General features: G+C 27.4%; 1 protein-coding gene across 1 annotated transcript in view; it reads left to right on the forward strand.

Moving 5' to 3' along the window:
- Positions 1 to 380: 380 nt before the first annotated feature.
- LOC123293925 (voltage-dependent calcium channel type A subunit alpha-1) overlaps positions 381 to 18,964 on the forward strand; it is a 179,931-nt gene continuing 161,347 nt past the window's right edge. Inside the window, exon 1 of the mRNA XM_044874921.1 lies at positions 381 to 613. Coding sequence (XP_044730856.1) covers positions 381 to 613 — 233 coding nt within the window. The remainder of the gene's footprint in view (positions 614 to 18,964) is intronic.

Here is an 18,964-nt window from a genome sequence, read left to right on the forward strand (position 1 = left end):
AAGAGTTCTTTAAAAAAAAATTTATTTCTTTATCAATGATTATTGACCTCAGCAAACAAATAATGCTTGCGATAATTTTTTTGCAAAATATTTTTATCACATAACTATACGAAACACTTGCTTTAATTTTACGCTTACTAACAGCTTAACTTGTCAGAGAAGTAACAATATCGATTTGGCTTTGTGTGAGTTCAAGCTATAATTCCAAATAAGTTTCAAATTTCAATTTACTTGAAAATGTTCAGATTTGATTAAGAACTCTAACTTTTTTATCTAGTTTACTATCTTTCTCCAAAAATTCATAATTTATTTATACAATGTCCACATTTGCCTTCGTAAAGTTTTAATATTGTTTCTTTTGATTGACTTCTAGCAAAAGTATGCTAGTGGGTGTTGCCGGACGACATGCATCATCACGACGACGTGGAAGCAGTCCAATGGTACGGCCCTTATCCGAATTATTACCATCGGGTTCCGATGGAGCTGGTGGGCCTGGTGGATCTGGTATGGGACCAACAAATATGCGATATGCCAGACGACGTCGTGCTGTTACAACATCCGATTTCAAATCATGTGCACTGGTTCAAACAAGACTCAAACTTGGCGATATTATGTGAGTTGATTTATATTTAATTTAACATGTACTTAAATAGTATTGTACTGAATGTTGTTATAATTGGTATACATTATACTTAAGTACCTAATCATGTTTATTTGAGTAAAAATATTTATTATATTGTGTGATAATCGGTGTGTTTAAAAGGTACGTGACCTTTTGCATTTTCTTAGATTTTAAAAGTTTTTCAATGACATTGCTCATGCGTAAAATATGTGTAAACTGTACACATGAAGACAGGGCATCAGTAGCGCCACTAGGTTGTTCGTTATTCTTAACGGGTAATGGAATACCGCCAATCGAAGTCGCTGACAAAACTCGTTGTATAGATAAAATTAAGATTACGCCACACAAATCCTCAATCAAACTATGCTGGTTAGTTAGTAAAAAACGGTAAATGAGAGTACAAGTACATGATCGTAAACTCCGGTGTCTTCATTAGGGCGATCATGAAACATTTATCGCAAAAAATTATTTGCTATGCATTTTTTGTACAACCAGTGAGAAACTTTTAATCTGATGCCGAGGCAGTATTTCATGAATATATTTTTGTAATTGTAGTAAAAGTAATTAAATAACCAAAAACAAAAATTTTTAAAAGCATTAGGAAAGGTCGACATTTATTTTAATAGTTGTTTGCGATGTTTTTTGTAGATTTATTTTACAAGAATGTTTAAATTCTTATCCAAGTATAAAACAGCTCATCTGCGCTCGTATGATATCAAACATACTACAATCTTGTGGTGAAAATTGAAAATTCAATTTAGTCAAGGTTTAAACCAACCAATGTAAGAACCACCTAGTGGATAAATACATAAACCAGAAAATGCTTTCATAACGCATTGTATGATGTACTAAAACTTTTGTAACGTTTATCGTTTATTCATGTATTTATTAGTAATCTACTATATCGTACTGTTGATACGAATTTTCACATTTTCATAACTGTTTCAATAAACGTATAGTACATAATTTTCACCGCTAGGCGCCGTTTCATGCTAAGAAAATTATTAAAATAATACGAAAGAAAAAAATTTAAAAACAAGATATTTTTAGAAAAGAAGAAGCATTAACTTTGTTTAAAACTAAATAAGTTCAAATCAATTTTAATGTTATCAACAAATTAAAATTAAAAATTAATTTTAAAAAATTGTTTGTTACTTCAATTATTATTCATGTTTGCTTCGTCTAACAATTTTAATTTGTTCCACATTTATTTCAATACAAAAAACTGCTTAAAAAATTGCTCGTGGATACTCATTATTTTTGAATTCGTAACGAATTTTGAAAGGTATCAATAATCTGATCTACATGGTATTTTGTTTAAAATGGCGATCTGATAGACAGAATGTATAAAAATCCAAACCCCGTTCATCTATTTCTTAATGAATTCTTTATCGCTGATATCAAATCATGATCATTATTTCTCGGAGTAAGCGTGAATCAAAATAACCTATAATTTTGGATTCGAAACAATCCAACAAATTATATGATTGGCGTCCCGATTGAAATCTCTTCCCATTTTTCCAGGCCAAATATCTATCAATAAAACTTTTGTTTTTACTAAACCAAGAATTTCGGCTTCACTGCTGTTGTCATTAGTTGTAAATTTTCTTATCATTATTATTTTCTGACATATTTATACTCTTATATTGCCTTTTCACTAAATCAGTTTTTTCATAATTAAAAAGTTATTGAAAAACACACACATATGCACCCAAATGGAGCCCGAGTTTCTTTAGTACTCACACAATAAATTATACTTTTTTTACTATTTATAATTGGTAGTTAAACATTAATTAAAACAAGAAGTGGGTCCAATTTGAGTATTTTAATTTTAGAGTACCAGATGGCAATAATTGTACTTCCCATTTTTAAAAGACAATCAAAATATTTAAATTCAAATCAGATAATCTCCGCCAACTGGTGATACAAATTCGGCCTAATTAAAACAGGAAGTGGGCCGCTTTTTCAGTAGTTTCAATTTAGATCACCAGGTTACTTACCATTTATCAATCACGAGAGATAAAGGAACAAAAATTTTCGATGAAATAATAATATTGATTTTTATTAAAATTCAATATAAATTTTTTTTATGAAACAATATTATTGATTTTTACTTTTATCAAAATTCAATAAAAATTTGTTACCATTTGAATACTGTATAATAGCATTTTAACGGAACAATGTTAAGAGAACCACTTCACTTTTATTTTTAATTAGTGAAGATAATTTTCAAGTGTTATCGTAAATAAATTTTTTTTTTAATTTTTTGTCAATATAATACCTATAGGTACTATTATTTATTTTATTAAATTCCATTATAGTCCATTTTTCACGAATGAAAATATATCGATTTTGGACAGTTGTCAAAAAAACTATTAAACTAAAGAAAATCTAATGTATTTCCTTTTAATCAAACAGCGCGTTTTGATAAAGGTAAAAAACATCTGATATGTCTTTACTTAATTGAAATCTGTCCGAAACAAAAATTATTATTTTTCAAATAAAAAGCCGTATTGGAAATATGGAAATTAAATTTAAATTTTTAATTGTAATAGTTCTACCAATTTTTCTTTGAGACTTTATCCCAACGCTAAAGGCTGAACTAAACAAACGTAACCACCCGTGAAAAAAAAGTTGAAACTAGATAGATTTTTAAGTATGGAAAATTTGAGAAAAAGTAAGAAATTATGGTCAAAATTTTTGTTTCATTTAAAATCAATATTCAACAACCAAAATAACAAAAGAACTTTATAATTAACTTCTCTGGATGTGAACTGGGAACATCTTATCTGCCATTTAAATTTCTCCAGACATATAAAACCGTGACTTTATATGTTATACTATAAGGATTTTAAAATTTTATATATTTATTTCGATATTTGATTATTATTATTTTCAAAAATTTACATTAGTACTGTTTCGAAATTATTTTTTATGATTTTGTGCGAATTTTACGAATTTATGAATAGATTATCAAAAAACACTTTTTCGGATAATCTTGTTTAAGGTAGTTCCGGCATGAAATCGCTTTTCGACAGATTTGGCCGAATTTTTTTTCTCGGGTTTATAATAGCTTTATTTATGAATTCCTAAAATTTCATAATTTTTGGCCGTTTAGATCGCGAGATATTTAAAGACAAAGTTCGCGATTTTGAGGGTCATGTCCCATTTAAATCATGTAAAATGTCCGGTCTCTCCAACTATTTTTTATGACATTATTATATATTGAAGAAAAAGTAGAAAAAAATGTTTATACAATTATAAAAAAAAAATTTAGAAATTAATTTTCACTTTCGAGATATTAATTTTGACGTAAATTGATCGAAATTGGGACGTTGGCATAATTATTTCCCATTTTAAACGGTCAAAATTTCTGAAACTTTGGGAATTAATAGTAAGCATTATTAAATTCTTAAATTTAATTTTTCGTTAAATTATGTCGAAAAAAATTTTAACCATAGCTTTAGCATAGGAACTGCAGATACCATGCTGGAAATACCTTAATAGTAAAAGATTAATAAACAATAATTATAAAATTTAAAAATAAAAAATAGTTTAAAAACTAAAATAAAAACACGCTTTTGTAACTAGCTGAGCTAGGTTAGGTTAGTTTAGGTTAGGTTATATTGGGTGTCCACGAAGGACACACTTAGGCTAAAGAGCCCATTGTGATACTATATATGTGTTTTACCACCTTTTCGCTGATAATTTCATTTATCAGCTCATCAATTTCAGAGGCTGAGTGCACCTCCTTCATGCATATACCATGAACTATTAATTACGCTACCCTTAGCATACCGCGGACGGAATTGGTTACGAGTTAACCAACGGTGCTAATAGGGCCACAACTTGCTCAACTAAAGAGTAGAAAATAATTTTTTTGTAAAAAAGAGTGATTAAAAAAGAAATCATTTTATCGTAAGAAAGCGTGAGGTGCTAGATATCAATTATTATAAATATTTTATTGACAGATATTGGTAAAAATAAAGTCATTTTTTCACAGCATATTTTTTATAGAAATTATTATTTTTCTACTTTTTAGTTGAGCAAGCTATAAAAGCGTGTTTTTGAGATTTTTAAATTATGATTCATTAATATTATGAAATGTTATCTGCGCTTCCACCATTAAAGATATTTTAGATAATCGTTACTCCTGAAAATGCTGATCAGAATAATCGGATTAACTAAAATTTTTTGTATTGTCATCAGTCACCTGCCATTGATACTCAAATCCGTCAATCAGAAACGCATGGGAAAAAAAATTAAGAATGCTTAATGTTATTGTTAAAATATATGGGAATGTTAAGCTGCAATTAAGAATGTATCTCAAAATAGATCCAAAAATTGAAGTATTGTTATGGTTTCCATATTATATTGGTTTAACAATTTTCTATATAAAAAAGTTAAGAGTTTATACAAGAGAAACAACTTACATATCAATTAATAAATGGTTTCTAGTGCCAAAGTATATTTAAAGTTATAACTTGAAATTTGCAAATGACTTTAAAAAAAAAAAAACAGAAACAAAAAAATTTATTCAACAAAAGTTTTTTTGTTTATTTTTAGGTGAATGTGTCCTAGGTTAAATGGTCGTGAGCAACGTTTTTTTTTTAATGGAACCCTATTTTTTTGTACGTAATTCGTATTTTATAAGAGCAAAAGAAAATTTAAAAAAAAATTAAAATGCATATTTTTTGTAATCTGAGTAAAAAATAATAGATAGTTTGATTTCTTACGAGAGAACTGTTGTTTTTTAAGAAAATTCGTAGAATGTGAAGAAGTGTTTTTTATTTAAACACGAAATCATTTAGAATTTTTTTAAAAGTAAAAAAAACCACCCTGTATATTTCGGGAGAGTGTGATTAAAACATTTTTTTTATTTTAAAAGAAGTACTCAACAAATAATTTTTTTGAATCTGCAATTATTGCAGAACAAACTTTTTCATGAATCATGAAACCTATAGTTTTTACCATGCAAGTAGGCCTAACGTTACCACTACCAACTATGAAAAACAAATTTTTCTCAAATATAATAATTATTTTAATAAATTTTCCTCAGTAATTTTATTCACAGATTCTTAAAAATATTTTAACTATAATAAAAAAATAAAATAAAATTTTACAATCTATTTGAATTGAATATTTGAATTTATAATAAAGTTATTACATAATTTATAAGCTCTAGCCAGGTTATTAATTAAAAAATCTATTTATATGTATATATATAGAAAAAAAAATGTATTTAAATATCCTGAAATAATATATATGTATTGAAACAGCACGTGTCATTGATAATTCACAATCGATTTAATCAACCCTTTGTTGTACGCTGCTGACATATAACATAGTTAATTTTCCCTCATTATAATACCTTTTAATGTATAGGTGCAAACCCTTCAAGTTAAACATTTTTATGTATGTTTTTGTTATATAAAATATATAGTTTGAAAATGTCAGTAAAATAATGATAAATAAAACGATTTTCTTTAATATTTTAAGAAAAACCCAGAGAATATAATAAACAAAAAAAATTATTATGAAAAATATATATTAACTCCTTATGTGCTTCGATGATGTGGACTTTTTCACCTATATTAAAACACTTATTTGCTCGGGTAAAATTTCTCCACAATAGGGACATAACACGCATGTCTAGTGGAAAAACAGATAACAAGTTAAGATTAGACATATTATACATACATACAAATATATACATTATAATTTTCACATTCAAATCGAATCATAACGATTTATAACGAAAAATTTCATTTTATAATTGTATTAAATAAATGTACTAAAATATACCTATCATGTAAAACGGTACACTCGGGTGCGGACGCAAAATATGTAATATTTGACATCCTTGCCCTAATCATAATTTTCTATTGAAAAAATTAAAAACTGTAATACAAGAAAGTTGAAAGCAAGCTAAAAAGATCAGTGGAAAAAAGCTTTGTGTGTTTTTGGGGGACAGTTTTTTTTTTATTTTTTGGTCGTAAAAGAAAGTGGTGCAAAATTGATTGTGTGTGGGGGTTTTGAAAATACATAGCAAAAACAAAACTTGATTTGAAAAATTTTATTTAGTTCTTCCTTACAATTCTTCTCAAAATTATTCAATACTCCTTGGGGCTACATAAAAATCTATTTATTTGATTTTTTTCGTTAATTTTTTTTTTTTAATATTTTATTTTAATTTAAATTTATTCCATATATTTTAATAAATGGTGTAAAATTGTCCTAATCCTACCATCAAAATGAAAGAAATTCATCATAAAAATGTGATTATTTCCAATTATAATAATTTTTTCATAATCATTCCTAAGCTAAATCTATGTGTGAATTATTAAATCGAATTTTTTTAATTCTTTGTGTTTTTTCGATTTAATTTTTAATAATTATTTGTGTTTTTTTTCATTTGTAAAATTAATTTTTCCTCTTATAATCCATGAAATGACTTTTTTAAAGTGCTTTAAATGTGTTCGTTATATCTATAAGTGTATAACAAAAGTGACCCATACATATTAGTTGCACAAAATGGAGGTGTTTTATATATATTGCTTTCGAGCCACAATAACGAAAAAGGTTAGTTTTTTTTTTCTTTTCAATTTCATTCTTTTGAATATTAATTCAAAATATACATTAAAAAAAAAATTATGCTTTATCATTCAATGAATTGAAAATGATTACTACTGCAGCTTTAATAATAAAAATAATCATTTATCTTGAATACTAATCTGGTGCAATGGGTATAGACCCCAGGTGCGTTATAAATTATCCGCATACTACGAGGTTTAATTAAATATTTAAATTTCAACTAGATTTCTTACAACGAAGTCAATGGACTTTTCTTAAATTTTTTTAACAAATTTAAAATTAATGGCGACTATTTCATTTTTTTTTTTTTTTTCATTTTTTACTATTATAAACTTATTTTTAATTAAACAGTTTTAAGTTTTTATCAAAAATTTGGGTATTATATTATGAGAAGGATTAAGTTATATTCATTTGGAAATAAATAATTAGGTATAATTTTCGATGTATCTGTACGATATACGGGTCTAGTTTTTTATTTTATTTTTAACGCAAAAATTAATTCTATGATCAGATATTTAATCAATTGAAGCAATATACATTAATAAAAGTTAGCGCGAATGATCAGATAGATTGTGAAATTGAGGTCAGTATGCCGGAACAAAATTCTCATGAGTTTTATCTTGAACGCTTGCCTATAATGTAAATATATTGTATAGATATATCGTACATTAAAACATATGTATAAGTAGAGGTACTACCAATATTAAAGCTTAAAATTTTCTATCGTTTATTTTTCACATGGTTGGTATTACTGTCTTTTATTATAGAGAGATATACCGTTTGAGATTCAACGAAGGTATATATTATTATATATTCCATAAAAAAACCATTTATTTTTATCTTATTCTGACTTGGCTCTTCTTAAAGTCCATTTCTAAAATTAATATTTTTTCTCAAGTAAAATGAATTAATTGTTTATATTGGGAAATTCGACGGAAATCTGAATGCATTCTTGACTTGTAACAAAAGTCAATATTTTATTAGTACTTGACGGTTATGAGACATTTTGAGAAATATACAAATTGAAAAAATTTATTTTGATCACCAATTTTTCTAATTTTACAATGTTTTATACCTTGTTTTCTTTGAAATATTATTTATTTCGAAGTATGTTTGATATAGGCATCGTTAAAAGAAATTTAGATTTTAAAAATTTGATAGTCGTTTGTAATCACTGAAAACTGTTTTAAAAACTTATATCGACTGCTTGATGACTTCTACTTATTATACTCAAAGCAAGTAAGACATTTGATTATTTTAATTTGGAAACGGACAGTTTCTCAGCGTAAAGTTATAGGTTTTTAATTTTTTTAACGGATTAGCAGGTATATGTTTTGATTTTTGTTGATTTCTTAGGATTTTGATATACAAAAATGAAACTATGGAAAGAAAATATTATAAAAATTGAGTTTAAATATTCTTTTTTAGCAAAAAAGGTCACCAAAACCCTCAACACGGCCTATAAATTTTTTGTATAAAGATAATTTTGTTCATATAAAAAGTTTTTAGATATATGCAATTTTTTATAACTATTTAAATATAGAGAAAGGTGCCCTATAATGGCCCGTAAGAAAATATATTATTTATAGCCAAACTATTCAAGATATGTATGTCGTCGAAATATTTTTGGGTTCTTTAATCAAGTGTTACAATAATGGCAGGTCAATTTTTTTTGATTTGTTCAACTTTTTAGAACCATTTAATATTTATCAAAAGGGATCGTTTTTACTGACCTTGTAAGCAGGGGTGGGTAAAATGATCCCATTGCATTTTTTTCCAAACAACTTGCATAAAATTAATTGTTCTTTTACCATTAACGATTTTACATTAACGATTAGAATGAAAACAAAAATCAATGGTAAAATCATCTAAATCAGCACATTCAAGACTCAGAAAATGATGGGGGATCATTTTATTTAATATTTTAATTTTAAACACAAAATAGGGATCATTTTAACGTAGATATAGGAGATCATTTTATCTATAGCGGCATGTTCGAACATCGTCGTAAAAATCGACCTTAAAATTTATTGAACGCCTATCAAAATGTGTTAAAATATTAGTAAAAGTCAACAGAAGCCATAAGTAAAACAAGCAGACGGCGAAAACTAACACAAAAATGGAATTTTTCGTTGAAATTTGTCTTATCAAAGATTATAAGCAGTAAAAAAACATGTCATTTGTTGATAAATATATATTCTGTCATTCTAAATCTTTGAATGTAAGAGTTTGTTAATTTTAATGACATATAACACTTAATTTATCCCGAAAAACCGAAAAGTTTTCACTACTCACGTCAATCAAATAAAAATTTTCAGATAATGTACTTTCTTCTTTTCAAATCATCATACCTACTCCAAAACTTATTCTCTTATGGCTTTATGACAAGAGTCGAAAGTTCGGACAAAACTATGCAAAATTAAATTGTTTTGCAAGAAATCCAATAAAATTTGTTAATTTCAATGTATATTTCTGATACATAGTCCATATGGATTTCCTTTGGTAAAAAAGTTAGCAAATTCGGGTTTTCACGTCTCTCATATACTTATTCGACAACATGATACTAGTCCGGTTTCAACTTAAAGTAGGTAGAAGAATCCGGTTTTGTCCCACTCATAAACACAAAGGAAAATCGGGTACCCATTTAATCAATGCAAAAAACTTGAACGTGAGAAATGGCGTTCTGAATAATATTTAGGATAGAAATCACATTTTTAATGATACTTTGAACTAAGTTTCGATAATAAACATCAGTTGACTAAAATTAGGCGTTTATTATGATTAAGAATGTTTTACTTTGTATTTTAAAAGCCCGGTTTTGTCTCACTTGATTGGCTCAGTTTTTTCCTCCAGTAGGTACAGAATTGGAAAAAAATCACCGCGTGCAGACCTAATTCAAAATTCACATTATGAACATGATACAAACTTTGAAATACACAGTAAAATATTCTTAATCGAAATATGTATTTTGTAAACACTTTTTACCTAATTTTGAATACATAATGTTTATCTTTAAAGCACGGTTCAAAACAATGCCAATATCGAATCAAATTCTTATAGAAACTTAAAAAAAGTGCGGGTCACGAAGATTACTTATTACCCGGTTCTGGTATTACTCTAGTCATCTCTATAAGCACTCAGTTTTGTTTTCTTATGGTGAAATTTATTGGTTTTAGTATGATTTTAAATTCAAAGAATGTTTTTCATATATTAAAACTTTTTGGTCGAAATGTATACGGCCAATTGGAGCTCAGAGAGCTCATAGAAAGTGTTGTTCGCAACAGATATTCGATTTGGTTACGGAACACTAAAAATAATATTGTTTATACATTATTTAACTGATGTAATGCCGCACCTACCTATCCCTACGAATGTAAACACATTTAATGTCAATTGTTTTCTACATTAATTTATTATTTTTTTTTTCTAAACTAGTTGATTCATGTTGGATATGAGTAGAGGATCAAATTCGATATTTTCTATAATACAGTATATCCAGAATTTTGGCTTGCTTTATTTACAAAACTTTGTGCGTATGAAATTTTAAAAATCTTGAGCTAACATCAAAAGAGTTACTAGTCTATTTCTTAGTAATCTATCGCCAGAGTAGACTAAGTGGATAAAAGCTTGATTGATTGAAATAGGAGATAATTCTGATGATCAATTGGCCATATTAACTATGCATAAAAATGAAAAACTAGACTTGATACTATAACAAAATTTGAAAGTAAAATTAAAATTGATATAAAAACGAAGAAGTTATATAAGCAAGTAAAGATTGCATTCAAAGGTTGCCAATTTTCTTTTATCATAACAACGTATGACGTCACTGGTGGGTATCTTCGATCTCCTATTACCGTGGTAAGCTGGAATTGTTATTTCAAATCTGCTAATTATGAAGGAATCCTAATAATTATAATAAACAGTAAAAGGTAATGTTATTTATTTCTGTGCTACCCAGATAGATGAATAATTGATAATGAACAATCAAAATCGGCTTAAGTTTACATACGATAATTCTACATGTACCTAAAATTTAAACCATAATCTTCTTTTAGCTGCAATTCAATAATTCATTTGGGCTCAAAATAGTTTAAATAGTTTTGTTTTTAAATATTGTTACAACTGGTAAAGTGATTGGAAACTCCAATTTCGATTGAAATCAAAAGCTCTATCCTTCTAATTGGATTTGAATAAATTGAATTTCCTCAAAACCGTAAGTTTACTGTTGGGTAAAAAAATGAAAGTTGATAAAATTTAATTCTGCCAATTTCTATTTTCATTTTAAATCTTTCTAAATATGAAGAATTAAAATATTATTTATGAAAAGGAGCGTAGAAAAAAATGGTATTGCAATTCATATTTTCAAAAATCATGGATTTATCAAAATTCGAAAGTTTTGAATATTCTGAGGGCTAGATAATATTTAACTAGCTCACTTCTGACATGGATCTCTTCTAGTACACAAGACCTCCCTATTAAAAGTTCCCCTGGTCCACACACCACTTGAAAACATTACAATCTCACCTCTGAACTTAGAAGGTTGACCATTTAAATTTTAATTTTTTAACACTTACATTTTTATCTTTTGTAGTACATCTAATATCATTTAACTTTTGATGCTGTTACAAGTTTTTTCGATTACACTTCGTAATTTTTTTATAGAAATGATGTAAGAGTTGATGTTTTGGTACTAGAAGTTGAGAAAGAAAGAATGCTTCCTTCCCAAGATTTTTAATTAAATATTCTGCCTTTAAACATTTATTACAGATTTATTTGAATACTGTTTTTCTCAGATTATAAAATTATTTAACCGCTTAATCGTTTCATTTTTTTTTTGACTCGGCATAAGTTTGAGGTCATCTTCGTTATCATTCGACATCCACTTGGTTTCCTGAATATTAATTTGAAATTCCTTCTCATTCTCAATATCTAGCCGATACACTACATTTAAAGAGACTTATAACACATACTTTATATTGGGGATTATGTTTACTTCAACGCCTACGCTATAATACTTGCCTGTACATCATCTCGAATATTAAATTATAAACATTACTATATATAGTCATTAATATTAATCAATTTATTTCCTATGCAAAACCTGAGGTATATCATGATGGAAATATTTATCGAAATCAATACGAGCTGGATTATATACATCGAGAAAAATCTAGATTTATTATGTCACATTTTGTTGTGGTTTTTTTTTACATTAAAATTTTTTTCACACGAGAGTAACTAAAATCATTTTATTTTTAATAATTCAGGTAACAAACGAAATAATATTATATATTTCAGATGTAATTACTCTAATTTTTTAAGAATAATAATTTTAATATTATGACAGATTAAATCATTAATTACAAAAAAAAGATATTATGATAGCTTTAAAGATGGTAAAAACTGATGTCACTATTGACGCCGAGGTGCGATCATAAAGATCATGATTATGGGACAAAGCACCAAACAATGAAGTACTTTAATAGCAGCTGGTGTCTCTGAAAATAGATGTAAAACAGTCTGGATGAAATTTGACGAAATCCATTAACCAAAACATGTATAGGAGTTCTTTTTAATAATTCATTTGGTTAACACTGACCATGATAATTAGATGAATTATAAACTTTTAAAAAGCATTTTTTTAGGGCCAAAAAAATTCTCTGAATTTACTAAAGCTGATAATTTGAGGATTGGTTAAGGTTAGCTGTGTACACACACACATATACAATTAAGTACCTTAAAAAAATTTTAAGTCTAAAAAATGAATTACATCTTCTCTGCTCTCACATTCCTGTCACCATTCACTGTCATAATTGTTATTTATATGCAATATACAATCTGTATAACAATTTTCAGATTTAGTAAATTCATTTAAATACCATATAGCACTCATAACTGTTTTATTAGCATATATCTGACCCATGTTGTATCGTTCGTTGACTAACCGCAGTATGTGTGTGTACACAACTACCTTAACCAATCCACAAATCATCAGCTTTAGTAAATTCAGAGAACTTTTTATGGCCTGGCCATTAATATGTGTTGCTAAGCTTTTCCAAATTTTTAATGATATAAATTCACGGTGATCAAAAAACAAAAAAATTTCAGTGAGTTGTTATAGATAACTTTGCCTTGTAGGGGTTAATAATAATTTTAAATGCGTGCATTAAACTCTCAAAATGATGCAGACAATGTAAATAAAATTTTAATCTTTCAATTAAGTCAGTGCACGCATATTAAAGTATTTAGGTACAAAAATTTCATTAAAAATTTCTAACCGAAAAAAAAAACTTAAATAAATTAAATCGTTTCTCAAATGATAATTTTTTGTTGGTTGTGACATATTTTTTAAATATTTATAGGTCCACGAAATCAAAGGTTCTGTAGTTATCTTGATAACATAAAATCATGAAAATTGTGTTTATGGATCATTTTTGAAAATCTTTAACCCGAACTTATTTGAGAACAACCAGTTACATATCACTTTTGTAAATCTTAAATGAAGCTAAGATAAGCTTAAATAAATAAATAAGTTTTTAGTATGATTAGTGGTTAAGGCTGGTTTGTACAAATTATAATCATTCTTTGATTGGCGTGAAACTTTATATTTTTTTAAGAATTCTCTGAAATATTCATTGGTGGCAAAAAAATTTATAAAGAAAAGCGGTTTTGCAGGATACCCTTTACTCTTTCGATTTGAAATTGATATATGTTAAAGCTATTCATATTCTACCATCCCTGGGCACTTTGTTTTTCGCCAATCCTGTTTCGAAATCTACAATTTTTCTTTCACCATTTTAATGGGAGGGTATTTTTTCCTACACTGGGGCTAAAAAAATTTTTTTATTCTACTGTCCTTGGGTGTGAAAAGTGAAAATTTTGAAAATTAACAGGTATTTTGGAAAAATAAATGTACCCTGGGCAGGTTGAATATGAATACCTATTACATATCCAAATAAAGTAAAGAGTATAATCGCAGTGTTTGAAATTCATTTGTGACTTTAACCATTCTTATCTGGAAACCGCTTTTCTTTTTAAATTTTTTTTTCATCAATGAATTTTTTAGAGGATTCTTAGAAAAATATGTCCCAGAACGCTTTAATCCCTCAAAAATGCGATTTTTTTGGCTCAAGGAAAGAAAACAAAAACTGGCTTGATACAAGTAAACTCTTTCGTTAAAGGTAATTGATTCAAGCACAGATTTCTTCTCAAGTCAAGAAAGAAAGTCACATCAAGAAAGTCATGCATTTTTTTGTGTGCACTTAATGCGATTCTTTTAAAGTCAGTTAAAAGGAAACTTGTTTTCGTTACTGGTACCTAAAAGAAATTTTTCAAATTGTACAAAAAAAAGTCAATAAAAAATAAATTCGGCTTATTTTAAAAAAAATATATATTCGATAATTTTTGTTTTATTTAAATTTGAAAAAAATAAAAATAAATTTAAAGCGCCTTTTTATCTCTTGTTGGTAACGAAAACGAGCTGACCTTTGATGACCACTCCAGGGAATCTATTAAGTGACCCCATTTTATACGAACATTGATACGAACAAAATGACCCCATTTTCCTTAAATTTTTTATTCCCCTGACTTAATTTGAAATATCTCATTAAAAAAAAGGCAAATGAAGACTTTTAGGATATTCTGTGCACTTTAACTCGCAATATGGTTTTAACTTCTAGCATATGTAATGGAAAGACTTCTAGCCTTTAACTTCTAGAGACTTCTAGCATATCTAGCGAGCTATGTAATGGAAGGAGAATTTTAAAAATTATTTTCTTTCAAAAGAAACATACAGATCAAATTTCCAACTTGTTTAACCTAGTATTGATGCTTAAGTTATGTTATTAGAATTCGAATGAACAATTTGATACAAAACCCTAATAGCTTAAATTCGTTAAATTGTATTTCAGGATGGCTTAGAAAAAAACAACAATATTTTGACAATTATTTTATATTTGCATGACAAAATTATATAACAATAGAAAAATATATAAATAAGCTTAAGAAGCACTTTTTATGAAAGTATTTGTAAAATGTAAACTTCTACTTACTTATATGAGACAAATAAATAATGGTTATTGTCTTGTCTATATGATTTAATTTTTTTTTATTTAAATACGTTATATGATCATACTATAGCATTGTCTGAGCCCCGTGACAGGGACAGATTATTTTAAAACAAAAACTAATGCTTAGAAATACTAAAATTATGCTTAGAAATATTAGCTTTATTAGCTCAATTAATTTTGGATGGGAAAGAAATTTTAAAATTTATTTTATTAATATTTTCATTACTAGCTCAAACCAGAGTCTTTATTGAACAGAAAAATTGTTTAAAATAAAAAACTTTTAACAAAAAGAAAACCGACTTCAAAAGAAAAACTTTTCAAAAACAAATTAATATGCACTAAAAAGTAAAAAATTTACGATAATATAATGTAGTTAAAATTCTTGTTAATTTTGGAGTCGATTTTTTCGATTTCTCTTAAGTATCTTAAAAAATGGGAAAAATATGGAGATGTCTGCATCTAAAATGAAACACACTACGTTAATTCTTCCAAAAAAAATTTCTCTTCGGTGATGATATCCCTCTTTTTTTTGTCATCGGATAAAAAATAAAATAAAAAATAATCAATAATACTTAAGGTACTAATTTGGAATTACCCAATGTAATACGATTTATTGAATTATGAATAAATTACAATACCTTAAATAGGCTTCATCAAAACTGAACAAATCCAAACTGATTTTTACGAATAATGATTTTATTTAGCGAGTAGAGTAAAAAATTAGTTTTTATTGTAAATTAATTTTTGATTCATTATTTTTTCTGAATAAAACCTTTTTAGAAACCAAATTTAGGCCAACTCTATAATCAAGGATTCCAAGTCATATTGGAATGAGAACTCCCGGAAGATATAAAACATATAATTGACGCATAAAATAAAGAAATGAAATATTATGACGGAAAAGAATCCTTGAACAATTTAATACTGGTTAGCGTAAAAGAATAATTCTGTATACATATAAAAAAATTGAAAAGACGGGCCAAATTCAATTTATACGAATAGTTGGAAAGTTTCCCAAAACAAAAAAAAAAAAACAAAAAAAAACAAAAAAAATTTCGATTAGGGGATGAGAACATAGAAAAGATTCGCAATCCAAAAAAATATTACTAGACACTTATCCACATAGATACAATAATAGATAGTTTGTTTTGTTAAGAAAACTTATCATCATATTTATGACTCACACATTATTTTTTTATAAATGATGTATAAAACGAATAATCTCGTATCACTTCCATAAATAAAAATTATTAAAATATTATTCAAAATTTCGTTCGAGTTAATTGTTGAAATACCATGTATAAACAGTGTTGATAACTCTGTCACGCTCTCACCACTCTCACCGGTAAACAGTGATGTTTACGAAAAAATGTTTCAAACAAAAGTTGTTTATTTTTTTTATGAGGAACATTTTTTAAATTTAGACTTTTGTTTATTCTCTAATGGTTTACAAGACCCAATTGACCTATGTTGCTCCTTTACGAACTCGGCCTCACTTTTTACGTCTTGAGCACGCTATAAAAATTTCAGCTTTATACCTATTTTTGTTTTTAGTAATCGTAATGACAGACGGAATGACAGACGACAGACAGACAGACAGACAGAGAGGTGATTTTATGAACACCTATACCAAAATTTTGTTCATAGCATCAATATTTTTAAGCGTTACAAACTTGGGACTAAATTTAGTATACCTTGGTATATTTCATATACATGCTATAAATGTGATGTTAATATCACATTTTTATATGTTTATGGAAGTATAAACTGTGTGCCTAACACAATTGTTGTCAAAATGACGATACTGTTTTGGCTTATGAATGGACTGGTATTCTCTTTAAACGTGCTCTATATAAAATATATATTATATATGCGTTTTCATTTTATCTACAGACAGACGCCACTCTGGCGTTGGAGTCTGATGTCGACAAAATGACGACTAAATGTCTGTGCTCTATGTATAGATTTTTATAAATTTGTATTTTATAATATCTTTATTAGTTTACAACAGTCTTTCCCAAAGTGGTCTATATCGATCCATTAGGGTGAAAATAAGAATAGGGGGTCAGTGAGAATAAATCATCATGTACAATTCTGCATCCATTGGTTCTTTTGCTTTTGTTCATTCAAACTTTTTTATCACATTCAATTTTATACGCCAGTCAAATTCTATATTAAAATCGCAAAGCGCAATACAAAGTTGCTTTTTTGTATGTTATTTGAACCCCTTAGTGTAGTATGAAACAGATTTACATCGCCTTTCGGTCGCCATTGGTGTTAGTTTTCGAAAATTTTTTTCTAAAAACCTTTTTTTTTCGTTTTTAATAAGGTACACTAATCTCTCTATCTTTTGTATTTTTGGAGAAAACGGATATCAAAGACTTGCCCTAATTTGTCCCCTCACGAGAAAACAATGATGTTTACGAAAAAAAGGTAGATAGAAAAATAGTAGTTTCACACTCTCTTTAAGAATCCAAAAAGCATACAAAAAAAGCAGATTTACAACGCGTTTTGCGATTTTAGGTTTTTTTTTTTTTTTAAGATTTTATTGTTGTATTATGGTTTTATGACGTATTAAAACCGAATTCTCAAAATAAAGAATACATAACGCACGGAATATTTAACGCATGTGTAGAACGCGTGAGCAAATCTCTGATTACGCGACTAAAAATTACCGAACGGTAGATGCGAGTGCTGATGGATTAAGTTTAAAGTATCTCGCACATTTATTTTCGTATAAACATTCAAATGAAACTAAGAATTTTCAAAAGTTTTTAGAAAATTATCCATCTAAGTAAAAAACTTTTTTTTGAATAGCTGACTAAAAACCATTCTATCAAAATCACAGTTTTTAATATTGATAAAAGATTTGGAATATTTTTTCTTTTGAACATACTTAATGTTTCAATATAAATTTTGTATAACCTATAATCTATTAGTTAGAATATGTTATTACATATTTATGATCAGTACCCTATAAAATAATTTACTATATATATGTATATATTTATATATTATGCAGGAGAGAATATAGTACAAGGGAGTGTAGTAAAATCGCATGCACTATTTTAAAATATAACAACGGGAATAGATTCTCCTTATTGAACTATTATTCTTACACACTATGCATATTTCTTTAGACTTTATATATTAAACACCTATCGGTTAGAATTTGTGATACATAATTTAAGATTTAATACCTAGTGCCACAGTTGCACATTGTGCAAGACCCTAATTTACGATGGAACACGCTCTAATAATACTTGGATCATCCCTTTTGATTAAATCTGTAGGCGTTACCTTCAGTTGGTAATCAATACAGTTCACTCAACCAATTCATAACAGCATCGTAGTTTGCATGGGTTGAAACATTCCTGCAAGTGGTTTGTTTATTGACTGGCCGATTGAAAACTCAAAACTCAATCGTAAACAAGTTTAAAACACTCAAAAATGCTATTTCTGTTTTACTTGATAACAAATAACAGTGACAACCATTCTCTCGGCTGCTTGCCTTCAGGAAAATAAATTTTATCCTCATATCGATAGCAGTATATTTCAAGGAACTAAGTATTATTCAGGGTACAAACGACTCAGGGTACAGTTTATATTTAATCAAATATATAAAAATCTCGTATTACAGTGTTTGTGTTTAAACTCCTCCGAAACGGCTTGAAAA

The sequence above is a fragment of the Chrysoperla carnea genome, chromosome 2 (assembly GCF_905475395.1).
Source record: "Chrysoperla carnea chromosome 2, inChrCarn1.1, whole genome shotgun sequence".
Lineage (NCBI taxonomy): Eukaryota > Metazoa > Arthropoda > Insecta > Neuroptera > Chrysopidae > Chrysoperla > Chrysoperla carnea.